The sequence below is a fragment of the Parambassis ranga genome, chromosome 12, assembly GCF_900634625.1.
Source record: "Parambassis ranga chromosome 12, fParRan2.1, whole genome shotgun sequence".
Classification (NCBI taxonomy): domain Eukaryota; kingdom Metazoa; phylum Chordata; class Actinopteri; family Ambassidae; genus Parambassis; species Parambassis ranga.
In genome coordinates, this window is record NC_041032.1 from 7579419 (window position 1) to 7598707 (window position 19289).

Sequence of the window (19289 nt, forward strand, 5' to 3'; positions counted from 1 at the left end):
TGACAGGGATAGTCTGCCTGCTGACAGTGACTGGGATTCTTCCCTGATAACTCTGACTTGCAATGTATATTACAATGCATCTTGGACTGGAAGAATGATACATAGCAGGAATTGTTTTAACATATATGTCTTACAGTTCTACTCTAATATTGTCCATTCAGAAATCGACCTGGTAAACATTATTTATATTGTTATATTAGTATTATATATAATAATATGTAGAAAAAATCATTTAGATTAATTAAAAAAACAATATCATAACAACAAATCGCAGCTTGTGTGAACCGTCTATGGTTATGACACACACAACAGGCGTCGTGGAGAGAGAGAGAGAGAGAGAGAGAGAGAGAGAGACTTCCGGTGTCTCCAACCAATGAGCTGATTCCACATGCGGACACTGAACACCGCATTCGACGAAGAAACGCGATTGGTGCCGATTAGGACGCTGGTGATTCCGCAACACACAGCCAGGCAGAGCGGGCGACAGGATCCGAGCTGCAACTTAACCACATGTTTAAATCATCTTTTTGGATAGATTATTCCGGGATTTACCGTAATAGAAGGAGGACAACGTTACAACGTCCAGCTGAGACTGCGGTGTTGATATGATTTTTTTCGTTGAAGGTCTCACTCAAAAGCTAGCGGAGAACCGCCGGCGAATTCAAGCATAGCCAAAAGGAACAGTTAGCTAGCTTTAGCTTGTTAGCTCCCTGTTAGCTCAGGAGCCGCTAATTCGTCCACTCTCACTATACACCTGCGCGCTGCGCTGACCTGTGTTACAGCTACTACAGCCGGCAACAGCCAACACGTTGGGCTTCTGTATTTCCCAGTATTTTGTTTTTTTATTTTAATTACGCAGTGACAGTGAAGGCGGAGAGGACCGCGGAAGGTTAAGGTTGGGAGCAGCGAAACAAGCCGTGTCCTCAAGTGGCCGTTCATCATGGACAACGCACACACAAAGACGGTTGAAGAAGTTTACAGCTATTTTAACGTCAATGAAAGCACGGGTCTGAGTTTAGAGGAAGTGAAGAAACAACGGGAGCGATATGGCCCAAACGGTAAGGAGCTGGTTTCCGTGTGTGTTCAGAAATAAGGAGCTATTCTCCCAGTTGTATGTATGGCCCACGGCTCCCGATGTGTAACGGGCTATGAGCCGCAGCAAAAGGACGCTTGCTGACGTCAGTGTGTGTGTTGAAATACAGGAAATCATCACTGTGGTGACTGAATCAATAGACACGCAAACTCCATCAGTGCTGATGTGCTTCAACACTGCTTGAATTGTACATCATTTATCTAACCAGCTGTCTGTTTCTCTTTTGTCTGTGGCCTGAATGGGATGATGTACAGAGCTACCAGCTGAGGAGGGTGAGTGGAGCCATGTGATACACAGGGCGAACCTGTAGTTAAAGATTTTATTCCTTCCTTCACAAGGTATGAAGATAATTAAAATGAATCCATTTTGTCTTGTAGGAAAATCCCTTTGGGAGCTGGTGGTTGAACAGTTTGAAGATTTGCTTGTGAGGATCCTTCTGCTTGCTGCTTGCATATCCTTTGTAAGTATGACATGTTTGTGAGCAATGCAGATGATTGCGAATAGTTCAGTCAACCAAAATGGACCACCTAGGACTGGCTTGGTAAAACAAATCCAGTAGCCCGTATCTGACTTGTGTACTGTGTGCAACCAAGTGGCATACTTCCTTTGCCCTGGTATCAAGATTACAAACAATAGTAATAATAGTGTGAACAGGTTGCAACAGTTGCATAAGTTGTGCTCATTTCTCAAGATAACGTTGAATATAGAAAGTATTTTAGTTTGAGGTTAAGCGTAATTACAAGAACCCGCTTCACTTTCTATCAAAAAGATTATTCAACAGTAAAACCTGGCTTACAGCCAGTTGAACTTTGTTAGTAATGAGTTCGTCAGACTTTTTTATTTTCTCTGTGCTGCTCAGTCAGCCTACACATAGCATTTTCTGATTCTGTGCAGATCACAGCTTATCAAAAAAAAGTTAAAAAGAAAGGTGCCCAGAATCTGTCTGCTGACACAATACAGATCAACATTTTTTTTTAAATTATGTTTTAAGGTGTCATACATCTGTACGAACATGCTTTTAGTCTTTCAGCAAACCATAAGTCACTGCATCCTCCTCAAGCACGTTATTGTTGTTAGAGACTGTCGAAAGCAACAGGATGTAATACAAAAAAAAAAACAAATAATGGTCACTTAACATGCTTGATGATTACCTGGTGTGTTAAATAAAGTAGGTATCTCCTATGATTTAATTTCCTCTCTGTAACACACTAAAGTGAAAATGAAATTACTGGTCTTGACATTATTTGTCATATAATATAATGTTGACATGATAAATACAACATTGCATATCTTTTATTATTTGAGTTCTTATCACCACCAAGTGGCAATCCTCAGCATACTGTATATGTGGCACAGTGATGCATTTAATATCCTGTGGCCCTGTTTCTACTCTAGGATTGGCTGGTGGCCCACTAGCTTAGAATGTCATCAGTCATCAAAGCATGGTGGTAACAGCCAACTATGCTCACAAAGCGTATTACTCATTGGCTGTAGTATACTGGGTGCTCTCAAACACACAGCATGTGCAGATAGGGGTACATTCGCTTTAAGGTGACAACGTATGATTACAAAGTTGTGTACAAACATTTGTTAGACCCCATGTTTACATGCCCAGGAACTGTTGATGTGCATCATAGATTGATGCGTTTGATGGAAAGAGAATTACATTTGACTTTTATTGGACATGCCTAAATAGGTTAACAGAGAAAAAGAAGTGTTTGACATACTTCAGTCCTGGCACAGATTCTAAAAGAGGAGAAAGGGGTTACTACTCTTTTTCTAACACACTTGGCCCAGATTGTAATACAAGCAAAAGCTGGCTCAATTCCTATCATGAATTATTTAGTGGTTGTTGAAAGTCCAAATCATTGTTTTGTAGGTTACCAATTACACAATCAGCTGAAAATGGCTTTGACTATTCCACCCTCTGTTTGTTCTATGGATGGCATAAAGTGGGAGGAGGTATTATTCTGTCTAGCATGTTGTGTTAATTTTGTCTATTGTTGTATTTTTTTTATAATGTGTGATTCTTGTTAATTATATTCTCTCTGTTCTGTGTGCAGGTGTTGGCCTGGTTTGAAGAGGGGGAAGAAACAGTTACAGCCTTTGTGGAACCTTTTGTTATTCTACTAATTCTCATCGCAAATGCCATTGTTGGAGTCTGGCAGGTAAACGAAAATTACATGTTGAATCTACCTTAGAAATTGGTCATGATAGTAGTGTCAAATAGTTTCTTTAAAACTGGAGACAATGAGTCATTTTAAATGTACAAGATGTTGAGCTTGTAGGAGTCTTACAGAAACAGGAACTAATTGAAGAAAACCTTTATCTTCTTTTACTAGCTGCCTACAGCATATTACCAGATATGACCCTAGATAAGTTGTTTGAATCACCATTTGGCTGCTGTGTTATATATGGGGAACCCCTAAGACATAAACTGTGGTTACTATCTGCATGTAAATAAACTTCTACCCTGGAGCCAGGTGTTGAAAGACCAGGCACTGTGTTAGGCACAAGTGTTGGGCTCATCAAGACCACATGCAAATAAATAATGCAATTCTCCAGAACAATTCACTTGAGTGTACTTCACTTTGTAGTTACAGTCAGTCAAAGAAAACACCTGGTGTGGTGGGTGGATCTTTACTGGATTGTCTTGTAAAGTAAATGCTAATTGAGGGTCCTGTTTAGGCTTGTTTAAATGTGGAGTTGTTGAGTGGCTATTTGCAGTTGTTTCCACAAACAATGCCACTATGAATGATGTAAAGATCAAGGTGGCTGTATCTGTTTGATTGTACTGATTTGGCCCTACCTATTGTGAATTTAAATTGTCCCCCAGATTACCAAACAATTGTAGTTTTGTATGCATTTTTCTAGCTTTCTTTAACCGCGTCAGTCCTCACCTTTACAGGCAATTAATTTTCAGAGCTTTGCGTCTGTGGGTATTGCTTTAAAAGGTCCATAATTTCCAGGAATTGTGTGCTATATCTACTCGTGTACTGCCTGCCTACCAACCAAGCTGGAAGCCTTCATTAATACCCCATCCAATCTGTGGGCTATACGCCAGACAAGGAAAAGTCAAATGACTTAAATAGTAAACTGAGCAAAAAACAAACCAGGCGTAAAATAACATCTGGAAAACTGAAGTACAATGCTGCTCTGTGTAGTGGAATAAAATTTCATATTACAATTCATATTTGTTAGCCGTCCATTTTTAATTACCGAAGAGTGTTGAAATAGACATTCTGAGAAGTCGCTTTGTTTTCATCTTCGTCTTTATTCAGAGCCCATGAATTATTTTGGTGTTTGTATAAAACATTTTAATTTATTTTCCCTTTTCTACTCTTAAGGAACGAAATGCAGAAAACGCAATTGAAGCACTCAAGGAGTATGAGCCTGAAATGGGGAAGGTGTACCGCCAGGATAGAAAGAGTGTCCAGAGAATCAAGGCCACGAACATTGTGCCTGGGGACATTGTGGAGGTGGCAGGTAAGATGAATAATATTTGGGCATACACAGGGTGAGAGGATGCAATAAATACTTAAGCTGTACTGTACTGTACTGTACTACTGTACTGTAAGCTGCTCGTAAGTCAGCATAATAACACAAAATGTAAGTGAACAAAATCGGTTATGAAAATTCGTTTTTTTTGGTCATACTCATTGTGATGAGTATGTTCATATTTGTCTATATCAGTATCTGTTAACTGGACTGTGGATGGAGTATCTAAAGATTTTGTGATAGTGATGAATCTATAGCAGATGCTATTGACGACCATTAAAAATGTAGTTCTGTCAACATCATCATCATCAACTATGATGTATTCTTTACATAGCTGTGAACACACAGCTGATCCCTCATCCTGTGTATCCCCCTTGACAGTTTCAGGATAATGGCAGTACCGAGTAAGTGAAGCGGTTATGCAATACAAGATCAGAGGCCCAGTCTGTTCCTGAACATTTCTTGGCTAACCCCAACTTGCACAGGGCCACATATGTTTATGCCTTTTGCGTCACTGCATCTCATTTTCTGAGACTTTATTTAGCCTCTTTTTTTATCTTTTATCTTATCTGATTTTGTCATTCTAGTTCTCCATTTCTGTTTATTATCTAGCTTCCCATAGAAATTAAGATTCTTCATTCCAGAGCTTATTGAAATATGACACAGAAAAGCAGTTTATTTGCTTAAAGCTTTCAACAAGTCAAAAAACATGTTCTAAAACCAGTAATGTAGTTTCTGCTTGTTGATTACTGTAAGTATTTGGCCCTGCTGCTTCAAACACAGTTCCAAACACAGGAGTTCCTGTAAGCAACAAAATACACAGTGATAGTAAAACAAAGCATAATGACTCCTAATTACAAATGGTAAAACCTTTTCTCTATTGTTGTTAAAACACAGTTGGTCCTTTAACCTGCTACCTAACAATCTGTGGAACAGTAGCAATATTAATCAATAAGATCCAGTACGTTTTTTCTATTACACTTGATGTTTTGTCATAGCAATAGCTGTTAAGAGGCTTTTTTAATTACTGTTGTTTAGTGTTTCTATTCTTTTATTTATACACTTTAAGATTTATTTAAGATCTTACTGACTTGAATTGGATAAAGTCAAATATAAAGCCTAAGCTGCTTAGAGAGACATCAATGATCATAAGACAAGTTCCATTAGCAAAGATTTCGCAATCAGATGTGTTTTTGGCTCTGTGCGGCTACTTGATACTGTTCAGCTCTCTAAGGAAATTGTGACGGTTCTTTTTCTATTGGCCCACTTTTCACGCTGCAGAGCCTTTTCTGACATGTGAAACTTATCACCTCTGTTTTTTTTAATCTTAGTAATCATCAATAATGCTGTCTTAGACAGGATTTAACCTGTAGAGAGGATACAGATTCAATTCGAGAAATAATTTGTGATCCAGATGGCCACACGGCCAGATTTCCCCTCTTGTGTTTAAGAGTGTAGGATAGTCTGTCTATTGTCATCAGCCATGCTGTTTGTCTCTGCCCGTCCTCTTCTTTTCAACTTGTATGTGCCACTTGTTTTATTTCTCTGTCTCTGTCATGTTCAAGGTATTGCTCTTTCATTTTGACACACATGTATGGATTGTAGTGTTTCATGTCTTTAGGTTTGGATGTTTAGCCTTTTTTATTTTTCTATTTATAAGAAGAGTAGAAGGATCCCTCGAGGGATGTCGGAACTGAAAGGTCCCAACAGGCTGTGATCCTACGTGCTAGCACATCTTTAGCCACTGGGAGAGAAAATATACAACCCCATAAGGCCTCTACAGTTTCACTGGGCCCCCCATGATGAATAGTCGGATGCTGGGTAGCCTGCTCTAGCTCAAATCTAAAATGCAGTGTGTGCTGTTTGTTTGTAATGTTAAGTAACACTTCTGTAGTTCACATTTTCTGTGATTCTTTGCAAAAGCTTACTTGCAGTCACAAAGGGTATAAATATGCATCATGGTTCGGGGGAAAAGTTGAAATACAAACCGCAATAGTGTTTTAAAAGGCTTTTAGTGTTTACAAGCTGATTTAGTTGTTAGCAGTCAAGAAGTCTGACATTTGTACCTTACTCATGGGAACAGATAAAATCCTTTTTTTCACAAGGGAGAGGGAAAGGTCCTTATCCCTGAGGCTGTCCACTCTGTCCCATGAAAATCCGAGCTAAAATGAGCATGTGCTTGAAGATGAAAGGCAAAATGACTGCTTTTGTAGTTGAAACATGCAGCTAATTTTAGTGGCTATTGTAGCTTATGCATAGCTGTTTAACTAATGACAAATGCATGCTTTGGCTTTTTTGCTTCATGAGAAGGTTTGTCATGACTGAACATGCATGAAAATCATTACAAATTAAAGATTACAGATATACACCGCGTTAGTTATGATAACGGTATGATTATTTTAAAGGTCTTAAAATTGATTAGGTCTTTACCACGGGCAAACTGCTTTTCATTGGCTGTGAAAATAGGTTAGTCTACTTGCGGTGACCTTATTCATACTCTACACCAGTGGATGGAAAATAGCAGTCTTTCACTTACCCCATGGTAGGAGGTTTTCTAATTAGTGATTGTGTGTGTGGGAGCCTTTCCACGGGGCTTTGAGTTTTTAATATTTCCAGAGCATGATGTTCCTTTGTGTCCTCCCTCATGCTAGTGTAGACTACTTCATCTCCATCACCTTCTCTTGTCTGTTAAGAGGGATCTAGTTTGAAGGCAGGCAGGTGATGATGAAGTGTTTTGACTGTCTGAAGTCAACTGGAGGACCAAATTTGGTATTGCAGCTGTCCACAAGCATTATCATTCACCGTGAACCCTGCAAAGCCAGATGTTTCAGTAATAAGATGCTTAAATGACGCATCATGGACACAGGATGTGAAAACAGTCGCTTGATTTGCTTATATTATTAATAGAAGTTCTCACTTCAGTCGCCATATCTATGACGACAATGGTCAGAATGAATGAACTATCGGTGTGCAGGCATACGTCATACAGTTTCTATTTCAGCTCACGTGAAACTGCGGGTTCTCCTTTGCTTAAAACAGAAGTTTTTTTAATCACTCCCCTCCCCCAATTCCAGCAGCATGTTTTCAACTGATCAAAATAGTTTTCCCATTTTTGGACGTGTGTTTTGCGGGACTCATCTAATCCCTCTTCCCATTCTCTCCTCTCCTCTTTTCCCCTCTCTCTTCCTCCCTACTCAGAAGGGCACTGCAGAGGCCCAAGGGTTGGTTTACATGTCTGTCACCACTCTCAAGAGTCTCTGGGTCATTGCTTTTTACCTTTACCATTTTAACATTATTCTAAGATGAATAATATTTCTTTACTGCTTTGCGTACCTCTAGCATGAAAAGCTTTACATAACATGATAATTACCGTACAAAATACTATCTGACAAAATGTTTACTGGAGTCTTATTATGGATTTATCCTTCAAATGGGAAACGTATAGCATGTTTGTGTTTTCAGCCCATTCCTATAGTATAAGAAAGAAAAGAAAAAGTGAAAGAAAGCAGTGCAATTTGTACTTTTTTCCTTTACTCCATTCAGAGAGACAAAAAGGTTTATTTTTCAGCACTATCTGTGTGGTCAAAGTTGTCAGTGTGTTTCCTAACCTTTTAAGCACAGATAATAAATGCCTGTGGCTTTAATGGTACTTAGGGTCTTTGTACAGGGAAAACACTTGTTAAAAATTTTGTGTTTATTTACATTTACATTTGTTTTACTGGGGTTCAGTGGAAAGAATGAGCAGCAATCTGTTTACATCTTGTGATGAGGGGAAAATTTATAATTTTTAAATGCATGACTCCCTCTCCCACTTGTCCTACTTGTTCAACAAGTAATTGTTGGATTATTTTTCCTACTTCAAAGGGACATGAGTTGTGATAACACAGCAGTTGTTACTATATGGGTTTTGTATCTGTGTGTGGTTATTGTTGCTTTTAATCATAGTATTTTATCTTTTCATACTCTTAATTTGATCGGTGTTTTTTACATGGCTTGATACAGTATTGTGTCAAATTACCACTCATCTGCATTTATGGCTTGATTTCTTTGTTTTCCAAGTATTCCATCTCCTTGCCTTTACTGTCTTTTACATAAGCTTTAAAGAGGTACTTAAGGTGTCTCCTGTGCTTTGTTGGTTCTGTCCACAGTTGGTGATAAAGTGCCTGCAGATATCAGGCTGTGTTCTATCAAGTCAACCACGCTGAGGGTAGACCAGTCCATTCTTACAGGTAAAGTCATTTACTCAGTAGTTTTACATTTTTGTGTGTGAGCTCTATGACATATAAATGTGTACATATTTCTAGCCTTAAATATTTTGCCAATTTTTATTCATGTAATAGTTTCTTTCATTAAATTATTCTTTGCCTGCCTCTGCTACACAGCCTTTCGTTCTTTTCACCAACGAAGGTATAACAAGAATAAGCAATTTCTGCCTCCTTTAGACACACGTATCTTAATTACACCCAGTAGTCATGGCCGCTCAGTAAACACCAACATGAAATGAGTGATGGAGATTAAAGGTAAATGGATGGAAAAGGTTTAAGGGGAAAATATTGAATGATGGATAATGTACAGCAGAAGAGATTTAAGTGAATCAAGTCCTTAAATCTCTTGTCTTGCTCTGTTGCCTTAATTGGTAGCAAATTCCATGGGATATTTCAGTGTTTGAGCTATTTTCTCCCCTCTTCCTTTCCCCATTCATGGCCATGCTGCTCTGTCAAATGCTCCCTGCCTTACTCTATCAGAAGTGTGCAGTCCTTGCACAGTTGATTACACACAGACACACAGTGGAAGCACACATCAGATGAAGGGTTTGAAAGGCAGTGGCAGGGCAATGTTTGATAATTGTCAGCCCCGCTCAGTCAGCTGAAAAGTCTTTTCCGCACATTTCTGCCCAAAGTGTCAGCCAACCATCACTGCTACATGCTCCACTATGTAGAAAGTCTGCCTCTGCTTCCTGTTCACTTATCTCTTGTTTCCTCTTCTGTAGGAGAGTCTGTGTCTGTGATCAAACACACAGACCCAGTGCCTGATCCTCGTGCCGTCAACCAGGACAAGAAGAACATGCTCTTCTCTGTGAGTGACTCTCAAACCATTTTAGGGTGTTGGTTTGAATTTGTTGCTGCCTTCAAGGAGTTGTTTGATGAAAATAATATTATTTGTACAGCATGTTGACTCATAACACACATCTGATTAGTTGTTCAACTAGTTTTACCCCTTTGCCCTGAAGCTTGTTTTGGTTTCTAATGTCTTTTTTCTCCCCCATTACAACTCCACAGGGTACCAACATTGCCGCTGGTAAGGCTGTAGGCGTGGTAGTGGCAACAGGTGTCAACACAGAGATTGGCAAAATCCGAGATGAGATGGCAGCAACAGAACAGGAGCGCACACCACTACAGCAAAAGCTGGATGAGTTTGGGCAGCAACTATCTAAGGTTACTGAAGTTACATTGTTGTACTTTGTATTCGTTTTCAATTTGTTAAAATATAAATAAACAGTATGATCATCGTCAAATTAAAATATTGTGTCATTTAAGGTCATCTCACTGATCTGCATCGCTGTCTGGATCATCAATATTGGACATTTCAATGATCCTGTCCATGGGGGATCCTGGATCCGAGGTGCCGTCTACTACTTCAAGATTGCTGTTGCTCTGGCAGTTGCAGCAATTCCTGAGGGTAGGTCAATACAAATAACAGCCATGTCCTTGATGTGTTTGCTCTGAGAGACTCCAATAGAAAATCCCACTATGTTGGTTATTTTTCAGTGCTTGACAATAGAGCAGAAAAAGGACACAAGTGGAAAAAATCTAATGGAAGTCTATCTTTGTTTCTAGAAGTGTTTATATACTCCCAAATGTCTTAATAACATTTTTCCCCTCTCTGGTCCCATTGCTGTTGTCACCTAGGACTGCCTGCTGTCATTACTACCTGCCTGGCTTTAGGAACACGCCGTATGGCCAAGAAGAATGCCATTGTCCGCAGTTTGCCTTCTGTGGAAACCCTCGGTTGTACATCTGTCATCTGCTCTGACAAAACTGGCACTCTGACCACCAATCAGATGTCTGTGTGCAGGGTAAGAAAACAGCCGAGAGTGAATCCTCCTGCTAGAAACTCTATACATAATTAAATGCAATACTTTCACCTGACTATTAAGAGTTTCAAAGGGATAAAGCCAAGGTTTTCTATGCATTTAATTTCACTGAATGTCTGACCTCTAATATTTCCCTGATTCCCATAATTACACCACAGACACTCTTTGTTGTCTGAAAAGCAAGAATTAAGCACATCATTAACCTTCTATTCTGTTCACTTTAAAATGACACTTATCTATCAACATTTACAAGTAAGGATCCCTGTTAGGCTATGTCCATTATAATGTATGTAAGATAATATAAGTTCACCTTAGTTTTAAATAAAACCTTTAGTTTGTTTTATAATGTGACTCCTAATTAGCATACTGACAATGTCACAGGCAGTGTATGGTTGTGTGCATCCTCTTCAGATCCTAAATAGAATTACGTAGGTGATGAACTGAAACCTGAACTATAAAGGCTAAATAGCTAATAATAAATGATTAAGTTGTTTTGTTATTTTATAGTAGCATTAGAACCTTCATGCCATATTAGTTTACTATTGATCATAGATTGTGTTCCAACACTGTATGTCTCCTTCCTTTTTTTTTTACTTCATCTATCCCAACACTTTTCTTCAGCCCCCACTCCCCATTCAGGCAGCACACTGATCAGTATGCAGTAGTTAGTCACTTGCAGCAAAACCAGTGGAGTTGCATAACTGACCTTGTGTCTCTTTCTGTTCTATTATCTATTCATCCCTTGCTCATCCTGCACAATTTAATTTAAATCAAACTGATGTTGAACCAAATATTAACTGTTATTGCATACAATAGAATGTCATCCCTGTCTGTTCGAAGCTTTTGACACATCTGCATATTTCCCTGTCCAAATAGGGCACTACTAAAATTAGTTCCCCTCAGTGACTTAATGTTTCTATGCAGCTGAGCTTCCTTTTATTTTGGATAGGACCGCCACTGACATCACTGCTTTTTGTAGCCTTGCTTGTGCCCAAGGGCAGTGCAGCCATAATGCCAGCTCATCATTTTATTCACATATTTCTATTTTTATCCTGTGCTTTTCTGTTCTGCGCCCTCAGTTTTGGAATGACAGTATACAGTATAGTTGAAAGAAATGGTGTCAGATGTTTTAAATCAGTGTTATCTGTCTTAAAGCATCAGTTTATACCCTCATTTGTTGAGACTTTTTGCCATCTCAGTATAATCAATTTGATATTTAATCTACTTTGAATATTAGTGTTAAACAATCTAAAAATACCTTGAATCATCATGGTATTGGTGACACTATTTCTTGCTGTCTTCCAGTATTTTCACCTAGATTGACTTTTATTCAGATTGTGTTCATGATGTGTGACTGCCCACTGAGGAATTGACATGACATTTATGCATCCTCTCCACCCTAGCACTCAATGTATGCTTTGGGTCAACATTTTATTCTTGTACTGTTTTGTGTCGGTGTGGATTTGTGAGATGAGGATTGTAGTGCACTGCCACCTGCTGGATGCAGTCCTTGTTCATCAGGCCCTCTGATTTCCCTTTTAGCATATAAACCCTTCAGCTTTGACAAAATTGCTACAATACATAAGACATTGCACATAAATGTTAATTGTGTCAGAACGCATTTACCTACAGTCAACAGGTATGTTGTATAGGTATTAAGTCTGCAATTTTTATGTCTCTAGATGTTCATTATTGATCGGGCAGAGGGTGATCACTGTTCTTTAAAGGAATTCACTGTCACTGGCTCCACATATGCCCCAGATGGAGAAGTGTGAGTATTCAGTATGCTGAAAATGCTAATCTTGATTTTTTTTCTCTATTTTCTTCTCCACAAAGTCTGCACAGTTGACTCAGTTGTTTCCTGCCAACCTCTGTCATTTTTTTAGGTTCCATGATGGGAAACCAGTCAAATGTTCCCAGTATGATGCCTTGGTGGAACTTGCCTCTATCTGTGCTCTCTGTAATGATTCCTCACTCGACTACAATGAGGTTGGTGGTGTTTATCCAGGAGTGCCAACGTCTTGTCTCATTTAGTTATTGATTGACCTCCCTGTCTGTTTCTGTCTGTCTAGACCAAAGGTGTGTATGAAAAGGTGGGTGAGGCCACAGAGACAGCTCTCACATGCCTGGTGGAGAAGATGAATGTGTTTGACACCGATGTTAAAGGCCTGTCCAGGATTGAGCGTGCCAACGCCTGTAATTCGGTATGTACCGTAATGTTACAAATCTTTCTTACAATACAATGTGTTTGTTCCATACTATTTTAAATCAGTTGCCTTAAAAATTTAACTTTACTTTTAGTAAGTAAAGCAGTAGAAGGTCCTTATTGCTGCTTTGTTCTATCACATGTTTAGGTGATCAAGCAACTGATGAAGAAAGAGTTTACTTTGGAATTTTCCAGAGACAGGAAGTCTATGTCTGTATACTGCACTCCAAATAAAGCACGCTCCTCTGTTGGCAAGATGTTCGTAAAGGTAAAAATTGCACACACTTATTCTTGCCATATCATATGAGACAATGTCATGTGTAGTTCTCTCGTTTTCAATTTGAGCATATTCTTCTCAGTCTTAACCCCTTGTCTGTGCCTTCTTACAGGGTGCCCCAGAGGGAGTGATTGACCGGTGCACTCATGTCCGTGTAGGAAGTAACAAAGTGCCAATGTCCCCTGCAATCAAGGATAAGTTGATGTCTGTGGTCAGAGAGTATGGAACTGGCAGGGATACCCTGCGTTGTCTGGCACTGGCCACCAGAGATAACCCCATCAGCAAAGATCAGCTGGTGTTAGAGGATTCCACTCGCTTTATTGAATATGAGGTAAAGCCGGAGCTACTTGAGTAATTTAACCAAGTTTTTTTGTTTCCAGGTTTCTTAATCTGGTCCAACTTTATACAACTATTGTTTTTAATATGATCCTCCAGACTGATCTGACCTTTGTGGGCTGTGTGGGCATGCTGGATCCTCCCAGGGCAGAGGTAGCAGCCTCCATTAGGCTCTGCCGTCTTGCTGGCATTAGAGTAATTATGATCACAGGAGACAACAAGGGTATGTAGAGAGAGTCCTATCTGAAACTAGAAACATGCATTTCAGAAAGCCTGAAAAAGTAAATGCAAGTTTGTTACATTCTAGGCACGGCAGTGGCTATTTGCAGACGTATTGGTATTTTTGGAGAAGAAGATGACGTTTCCAGCATGGCTTTCACTGGCAGAGAGTTCGATGATCTATCACCAGCCGCACAAAGAGATGCTGTGGTCAAGGCCCGCTGCTTTGCTCGTGTTGAGCCTTCTCACAAATCCAAGATTGTGGAGTATCTGCAGTCCTATGATGAGATTACAGCCATGGTAAGAAAACAAGATCTGCTTTTCAGTCATGCTTAATGGCATCTAAAAAACCTGGTGCTCTTTTGTGCTGTTATTGCTCAAAGTTATGTCATAAGAAGTTTATCTTATCTCAGTTGATGTTTTAAAAGAATAAGATTAAAAAAAATATGAGAGAAAATGCCAAATGATCCATTTGTTTTTAATCCTCACTTCAGACTGGTGATGGAGTAAATGATGCCCCTGCCTTGAAAAAGGCTGAGATCGGCATTGCTATGGGCTCAGGTACAGCTGTGGCCAAAACCGCTTCTGAGATGGTTCTGGCTGATGACAACTTTGCCACTATTGTAGCTGCAGTTGAGGAAGGCAGAGCCATTTACAACAACATGAAGCAGTTCATCAGATATCTTATCTCTTCAAATGTGGGCGAGGTTGTCTGGTAAGAAACATGCTTCATTCCCCGCATAAATCACATATCATGGCTTTTTACTGTCATAATCATTATCATGTTACTTCTGTGTGCAGCATCTTCCTGACTGCAGCACTTGGCTTCCCTGAGGCTCTCATCCCCGTTCAGCTGCTCTGGGTCAACCTGGTCACTGATGGTTTACCTGCTACTGCTTTAGGCTTCAACCCACCAGACTTGGACATCATGAACAAGCCCCCACGCAATGCTCGTGAGCCCCTCATCTCTGGTTGGCTCTTCTTCAGATACCTAGCTATTGGATGTAAGTTGGGACAGTCAACACCGTATGCCTTCTGCTCTGATTTAAACAATCAGCCATCATGTATGAATGACGTGTTTTTGGTTGGTGTCACAGGTTATGTCGGTGCCGCCACTGTTGGTGCTGCTGCCTGGTGGTTTGTTGCTGCTGAGGATGGACCGAGAATCACTTTCTACCAGCTGGTAAAGCTTAACATCTACTTTCATGCTCATTCAGTAAACTTCAACTCGGCTTTGATTGTTGGCAGTAACCATGTTTTCTGACTTGCAGAGCCATTTCCTGCAATGTGGTCCAGAAAATCTCGACTTCAAGGACATGGACTGTAAGGTGTTTGAGTCCCCTTACCCTATGACCATGGCCCTGTCTGTGCTGGTCACTATTGAGATGTGCAATGCCCTTAACAGGTTAGTTTGAACAAACAGTTACTTTGTACACACACACACACCCCTACACAGATCTTGTGTTACACTACATTGTTTGTGAGTTGGCTCTGAAGTCAGTAAGAGACTTTAACAAGTTTGTCTTTGTTGTTGTTTCTTAGTGTGTCAGAGAATCAGTCCCTGCTGCGAATGCCTCCCTGGGAGAATGTGTGGCTGCTGGGAGCCATCTGCCTCTCCATGTCTCTTCATTTCCTCATCCTCTATGTGGAGCCTCTTCCAGTGAGAACTTTTTTTTCAAATACATAATGACATACTGTGAATTAGAGGGCCCACACTACAAAAGTATCATTGTCACGACAGAACAATAGATGATCTGCTGAAGTGCTGATCCTGGCTGTTCCTCAAAATGTGCTTCTCATGATGATTGAACTGTAGTTTCACCCTTCTTGTGTGATTCTTTTCAGATCATTTTCCAGATCACCCCTCTGAATCTCACACAATGGCTGATGGTGCTTAAGATCTCGCTGCCTGTCATTCTACTGGACGAATTCCTCAAGTTTGCTGCCAGGAACTACCTGGAGCCTGGTAAAGACCTGGAGAAGCCAGCCAGCTCCAAAGGCTGCTCCCTGTCTGCATGTATGGAGGGCATCTCCTGGCCCTTCGTGGCCATTTCCCTCCCCTTGGTCCTCTGGATCTACAGCACCGACACTAACATGGCCGACATGTTCTGGTCCTGACTGACTTGAGCACAACCTCAACTTTTCCATTCCCCACCCACTGCCATCACCTCCCTCTTTTCTCTCCTCCTTCTCTCCCTGCCTTCCTAAATGTGCATAGCTGGTGCGTTTGTAGAGTTAGTGTGTGTGCCTGTGTGTGCCTGATGTGTGCATACGAGAAGGACCAACTTTTAACACATAAAACATAACAAATAATATAAAATGTTAACATTGAGAAGTCACCTGTTCTGAGTTGGGATAGGCTTTGTGAATGGGTGAGGCTTTAAATATGAGTGTTAGAAAACCATCACTCCCATAGCTGTGGACTGGGTTGAAAAATACTGTTGCCAGTTTTTTTTTTTTTTTTTGTTAATATTGCCTTTAAGGTTTATATTTTTAATAATGTTGGGAATAACTTGTGTCCTATGTCACTACAGTAACATCAGCAAATTGTTTTGTTTAGCTTCCCTCTTAATGAAAAAAGAAATTCAAGATATCAGAAATCATTTGATCTGTACAGAGAACACTATTTTATGCAATTTTTTTTATGGCTTTGTAAATTGTTTGACCAGCGTGGCTTAGACATACCGCCTTGATTTATTTTCTAATGTTTACCATTGTGTCTTTAGTATAAACACCAGAACTCTTTCAGAGAGGACAAAGCTCCATGTGGCAGACAAGGACAGGGAAAGGTTTGGGATGCTCAGCTTAAACAAAAAAGAAAAAAAAAAATCAACAGCCGCATGTCCTGTGACCAAGCATGAACTGTATGTGGTTTCTCATTTCTAATTTAATTGTGTATGTTCCCCCATGTTCAAGCGTAAATTAACTAAACATGGATGTTTTTTATGATATTAATTGAAAATGAGTTCAGATTTTCTGCACTGGGCAGAGCACAGCTACCTCAATATGATAAAAGATTTTTTTTGCTCATCTCTAGATGGTTTCAACGGTCTTTAGCTAAAGCGTAACATCTGAGGTGTGCCCCTATTTGCTTGTGCAGAAAACAAAATATTTCTCCCCTCTAACATTTTTAAGGATATATTTGTGTTTGTATTGATTTTTGACATTCCTTAACTTTATTTGTGTTTTGCTTTGGAGACAGAACTGGGTGGGGATGCTGGATGTTAATTATCATCTCCATGGCGTTTGATTCAAAGGATAGTGACATTAAAATTTTAAGAAAATACTAATACAAGAAGTTCTCCAAATGAGGTTGGATTGCAAATAAAAACCCAAAATGTTTTTTTTTTTTTTTTTACTTCAAAGAGAAATACACTCATGAACCCTTTGAATCAAGTGTTTTCTGTCTTTATTTAATACATTTGAAGCCGTGGATATCAACACCGTTAAGATCCAGTGTTTTTCTTTTCTATGTTCATATAATACTTGAATACAATCATCATTTCAGACATATGAATGCTTCAGTTTTCTTGGCACAAGATGGCAGATGGCAACAGACAGAACCTGATCTTGTATATCTTTGACCCTTACAGGCTTTAATATTTTGTGGTATATATTGGCTCAGAGCGTATACAGTCAGCTGCATTAGATTTAAATATCATTTTTTTTGTATGGAAATTGTTTGTGTGTGAGAACCCCATCTTGATGCATGTCTTTTGGGTTGAAGCCTGGGGTTTTTTTTTTTTTGCACTGTGTGTTCTACTTAACAACTGTGTGCTTTTCTTCCTCAATGCCTTCCAATGGCTCCCCTGTCACTAGTGTGAGTATACATTTGTCTTACTATTAAATACCAGTGTTATTATTGCAGAAACATGTGAAAAAAGAAGAGAAGAAATGTTTTTATTTTACAGAAACATTCCCTAAAGTATATTTTCTGCCACTGAATTGAGTTATATTTGACTATGTATGGAAGGGACTTCACATGATTATCACATGTCACCATGAATGTCACTGTGTGCTGTTCTTTTCACCCCCTCTCACACTTGCTTATTTTCACAACAACTCCTGATAAGATGTACAACTGGGGGGGGGGGGAAATTAATTGAATGTTTATTATTACTAACTGTGTTTTTCTCTTTTTTAGGTTGGCTCTTGTAAAAGCTTCATATAATTTAAAGTCGGAGATGTCACAGCGTGTGCGCTCACCACCACCATGACAACCAGCAGTACGTACCCTTGCACAGACAAAAAGGACATGTTTTGAAGACAAAAGGGTATACTTTAATAATGTGTGATGGGCTGGGAGCTCACAGTAGTTACTTTTGCCCATTTGCAACACAAACACATGAACCACAGATACACACTTCTTAATACACTTTTACCTCTGTGTGCGGATGCTAAATCAATATGACACAGTTCCAGTTTTGTGTGCAGGGAAGTTCCCCCTTAAACATCCTTCTTGCATGAAGATCCTGTTTCCATCTTCCATGGTAGCTCGTTACATAGAAGAAGACACTGGGTTTGAATGGTCTTAGCTTATACATCAGTGTACAAAACATTCATGCATGCGTTTCTGCTGTATGTAGGCTTTGCAATTTGTATTTATAGATTCTAATGTATAATACTCAAATGACATATGAAGATGAATATATCATAGATACTGGGAAATCACTGTTTTTGTTGTAATGGTTTGGGTAATTTGCACAATATTAGAGATGGAGAAATGACTCATGCTAAACTTGACTGTGCTCTTTGACCCCCCCCCTCCCCTTCTCCCTCTATTAGTTGTAGGTTGATCCATTACTTTTCATGAAGTAGTCCTTTGCAATGAGTACAACAGACAGACACTGATTCATTAGTAATCCTGCAATATGACAGTGTTCTGTTTTCTTATTGCTTTTGCATTATCATCATATCTTCATCAACTGCTGTAAAACTGTGATCTAATGATGTGAAGGTTCGGCCTGTACGGTCACCTTTGCGACACCTGGTCGAAGAACAATATTAACCATATGTAAAAAATAAAAAGACGATCATTATTGAAGAGTGATAATGATTGTACATGCATTACTGAGGTTGTGGTTTCAGGTAAATAAAATAATCTAGTATTTGACTTGTGATTGTGTATTATTTATTTTGTTCACAATTAGTCATTTTTGAGTAATTTTCTTATATGAATGACAGTCTAGTAATCCTATACACTAAAACATGAAGTTTTTTACACTACTGTGCAATAAGTTGTATATATATTTTACGCCACATGGTGGCAGTGTTGGGTTGAAGATGGAAACAGCGCGCTTGTCAGGTAAAGGTTTTAAACATGGCAGCTTTGATTGGCTGGAATTCTAACAATAAATAAATGTTGATTCAAATAATACTAATAATATACAATAAAAGGCGGGTGATAACGCAGAGTTTATTGATTTTTTTTTAAGGATTTATTTGGATTTGATAGGTTTTAATGAAACGAAATAAAAACAGATTGGCCTCAAATGAAACTTTAGTAAAAGTTTGCATAGCCCCACCAGTGAATGAACCTTCATGAACAATGAGGTGAAGGGTGACT

General features: G+C 39.3%; 1 protein-coding gene across 2 annotated transcripts; it reads left to right on the top strand.

Annotated features, from left to right (window-relative positions):
- Positions 1-402: 402 nt before the first annotated feature.
- Positions 403-18836, top strand: LOC114443378 (sarcoplasmic/endoplasmic reticulum calcium ATPase 2). Of its 2 annotated transcripts, XM_028417323.1 has the most exons (24): positions 403-1058; positions 1348-1365; positions 1471-1553; positions 3157-3261; positions 4441-4579; positions 8740-8820; positions 9582-9667; positions 9871-10026; positions 10129-10270; positions 10501-10667; positions 12368-12456; positions 12572-12674; positions 12758-12889; positions 13040-13159; positions 13281-13499; positions 13604-13727; positions 13812-14023; positions 14218-14438; positions 14525-14727; positions 14821-14906; positions 14995-15128; positions 15266-15383; positions 15569-15689; positions 17868-18836. In XM_028417323.1, exons 1-24 carry the CDS (start codon positions 941-943, stop codon positions 17879-17881), a joined length of 2991 nt encoding a protein of 996 aa, XP_028273124.1. In that variant the 5' UTR covers positions 403-940; the 3' UTR covers positions 17882-18836. The 2 variants fall into 2 exon arrangements, with proteins under 2 accessions (XP_028273124.1, XP_028273123.1); XM_028417322.1 differs by lacking the exon at positions 17868-18836 and having other exon boundaries at positions 404-1058; positions 15569-17115.
- The last annotated feature ends 453 nt before the right edge of the window (positions 18837-19289 follow it).

Bases quoted from the DNA above. Each gene is read 5' to 3' on its own strand.
- LOC114443378 (XM_028417322.1), top strand. From the start codon at position 941: ATGGACAACGCACACACAAAGACGGTTGAAGAAGTTTACAGCTATTTT. The intron at 10,271-10,500 runs GTAGGTCAATAC...GTTGTCACCTAG, and splicing joins AGTTGCAGCAATTCCTGAGG to GACTGCCTGCTGTCATTACT. The intron at 10,668-12,367 runs GTAAGAAAACAG...TTATGTCTCTAG, and splicing joins ATCAGATGTCTGTGTGCAGG to ATGTTCATTATTGATCGGGC.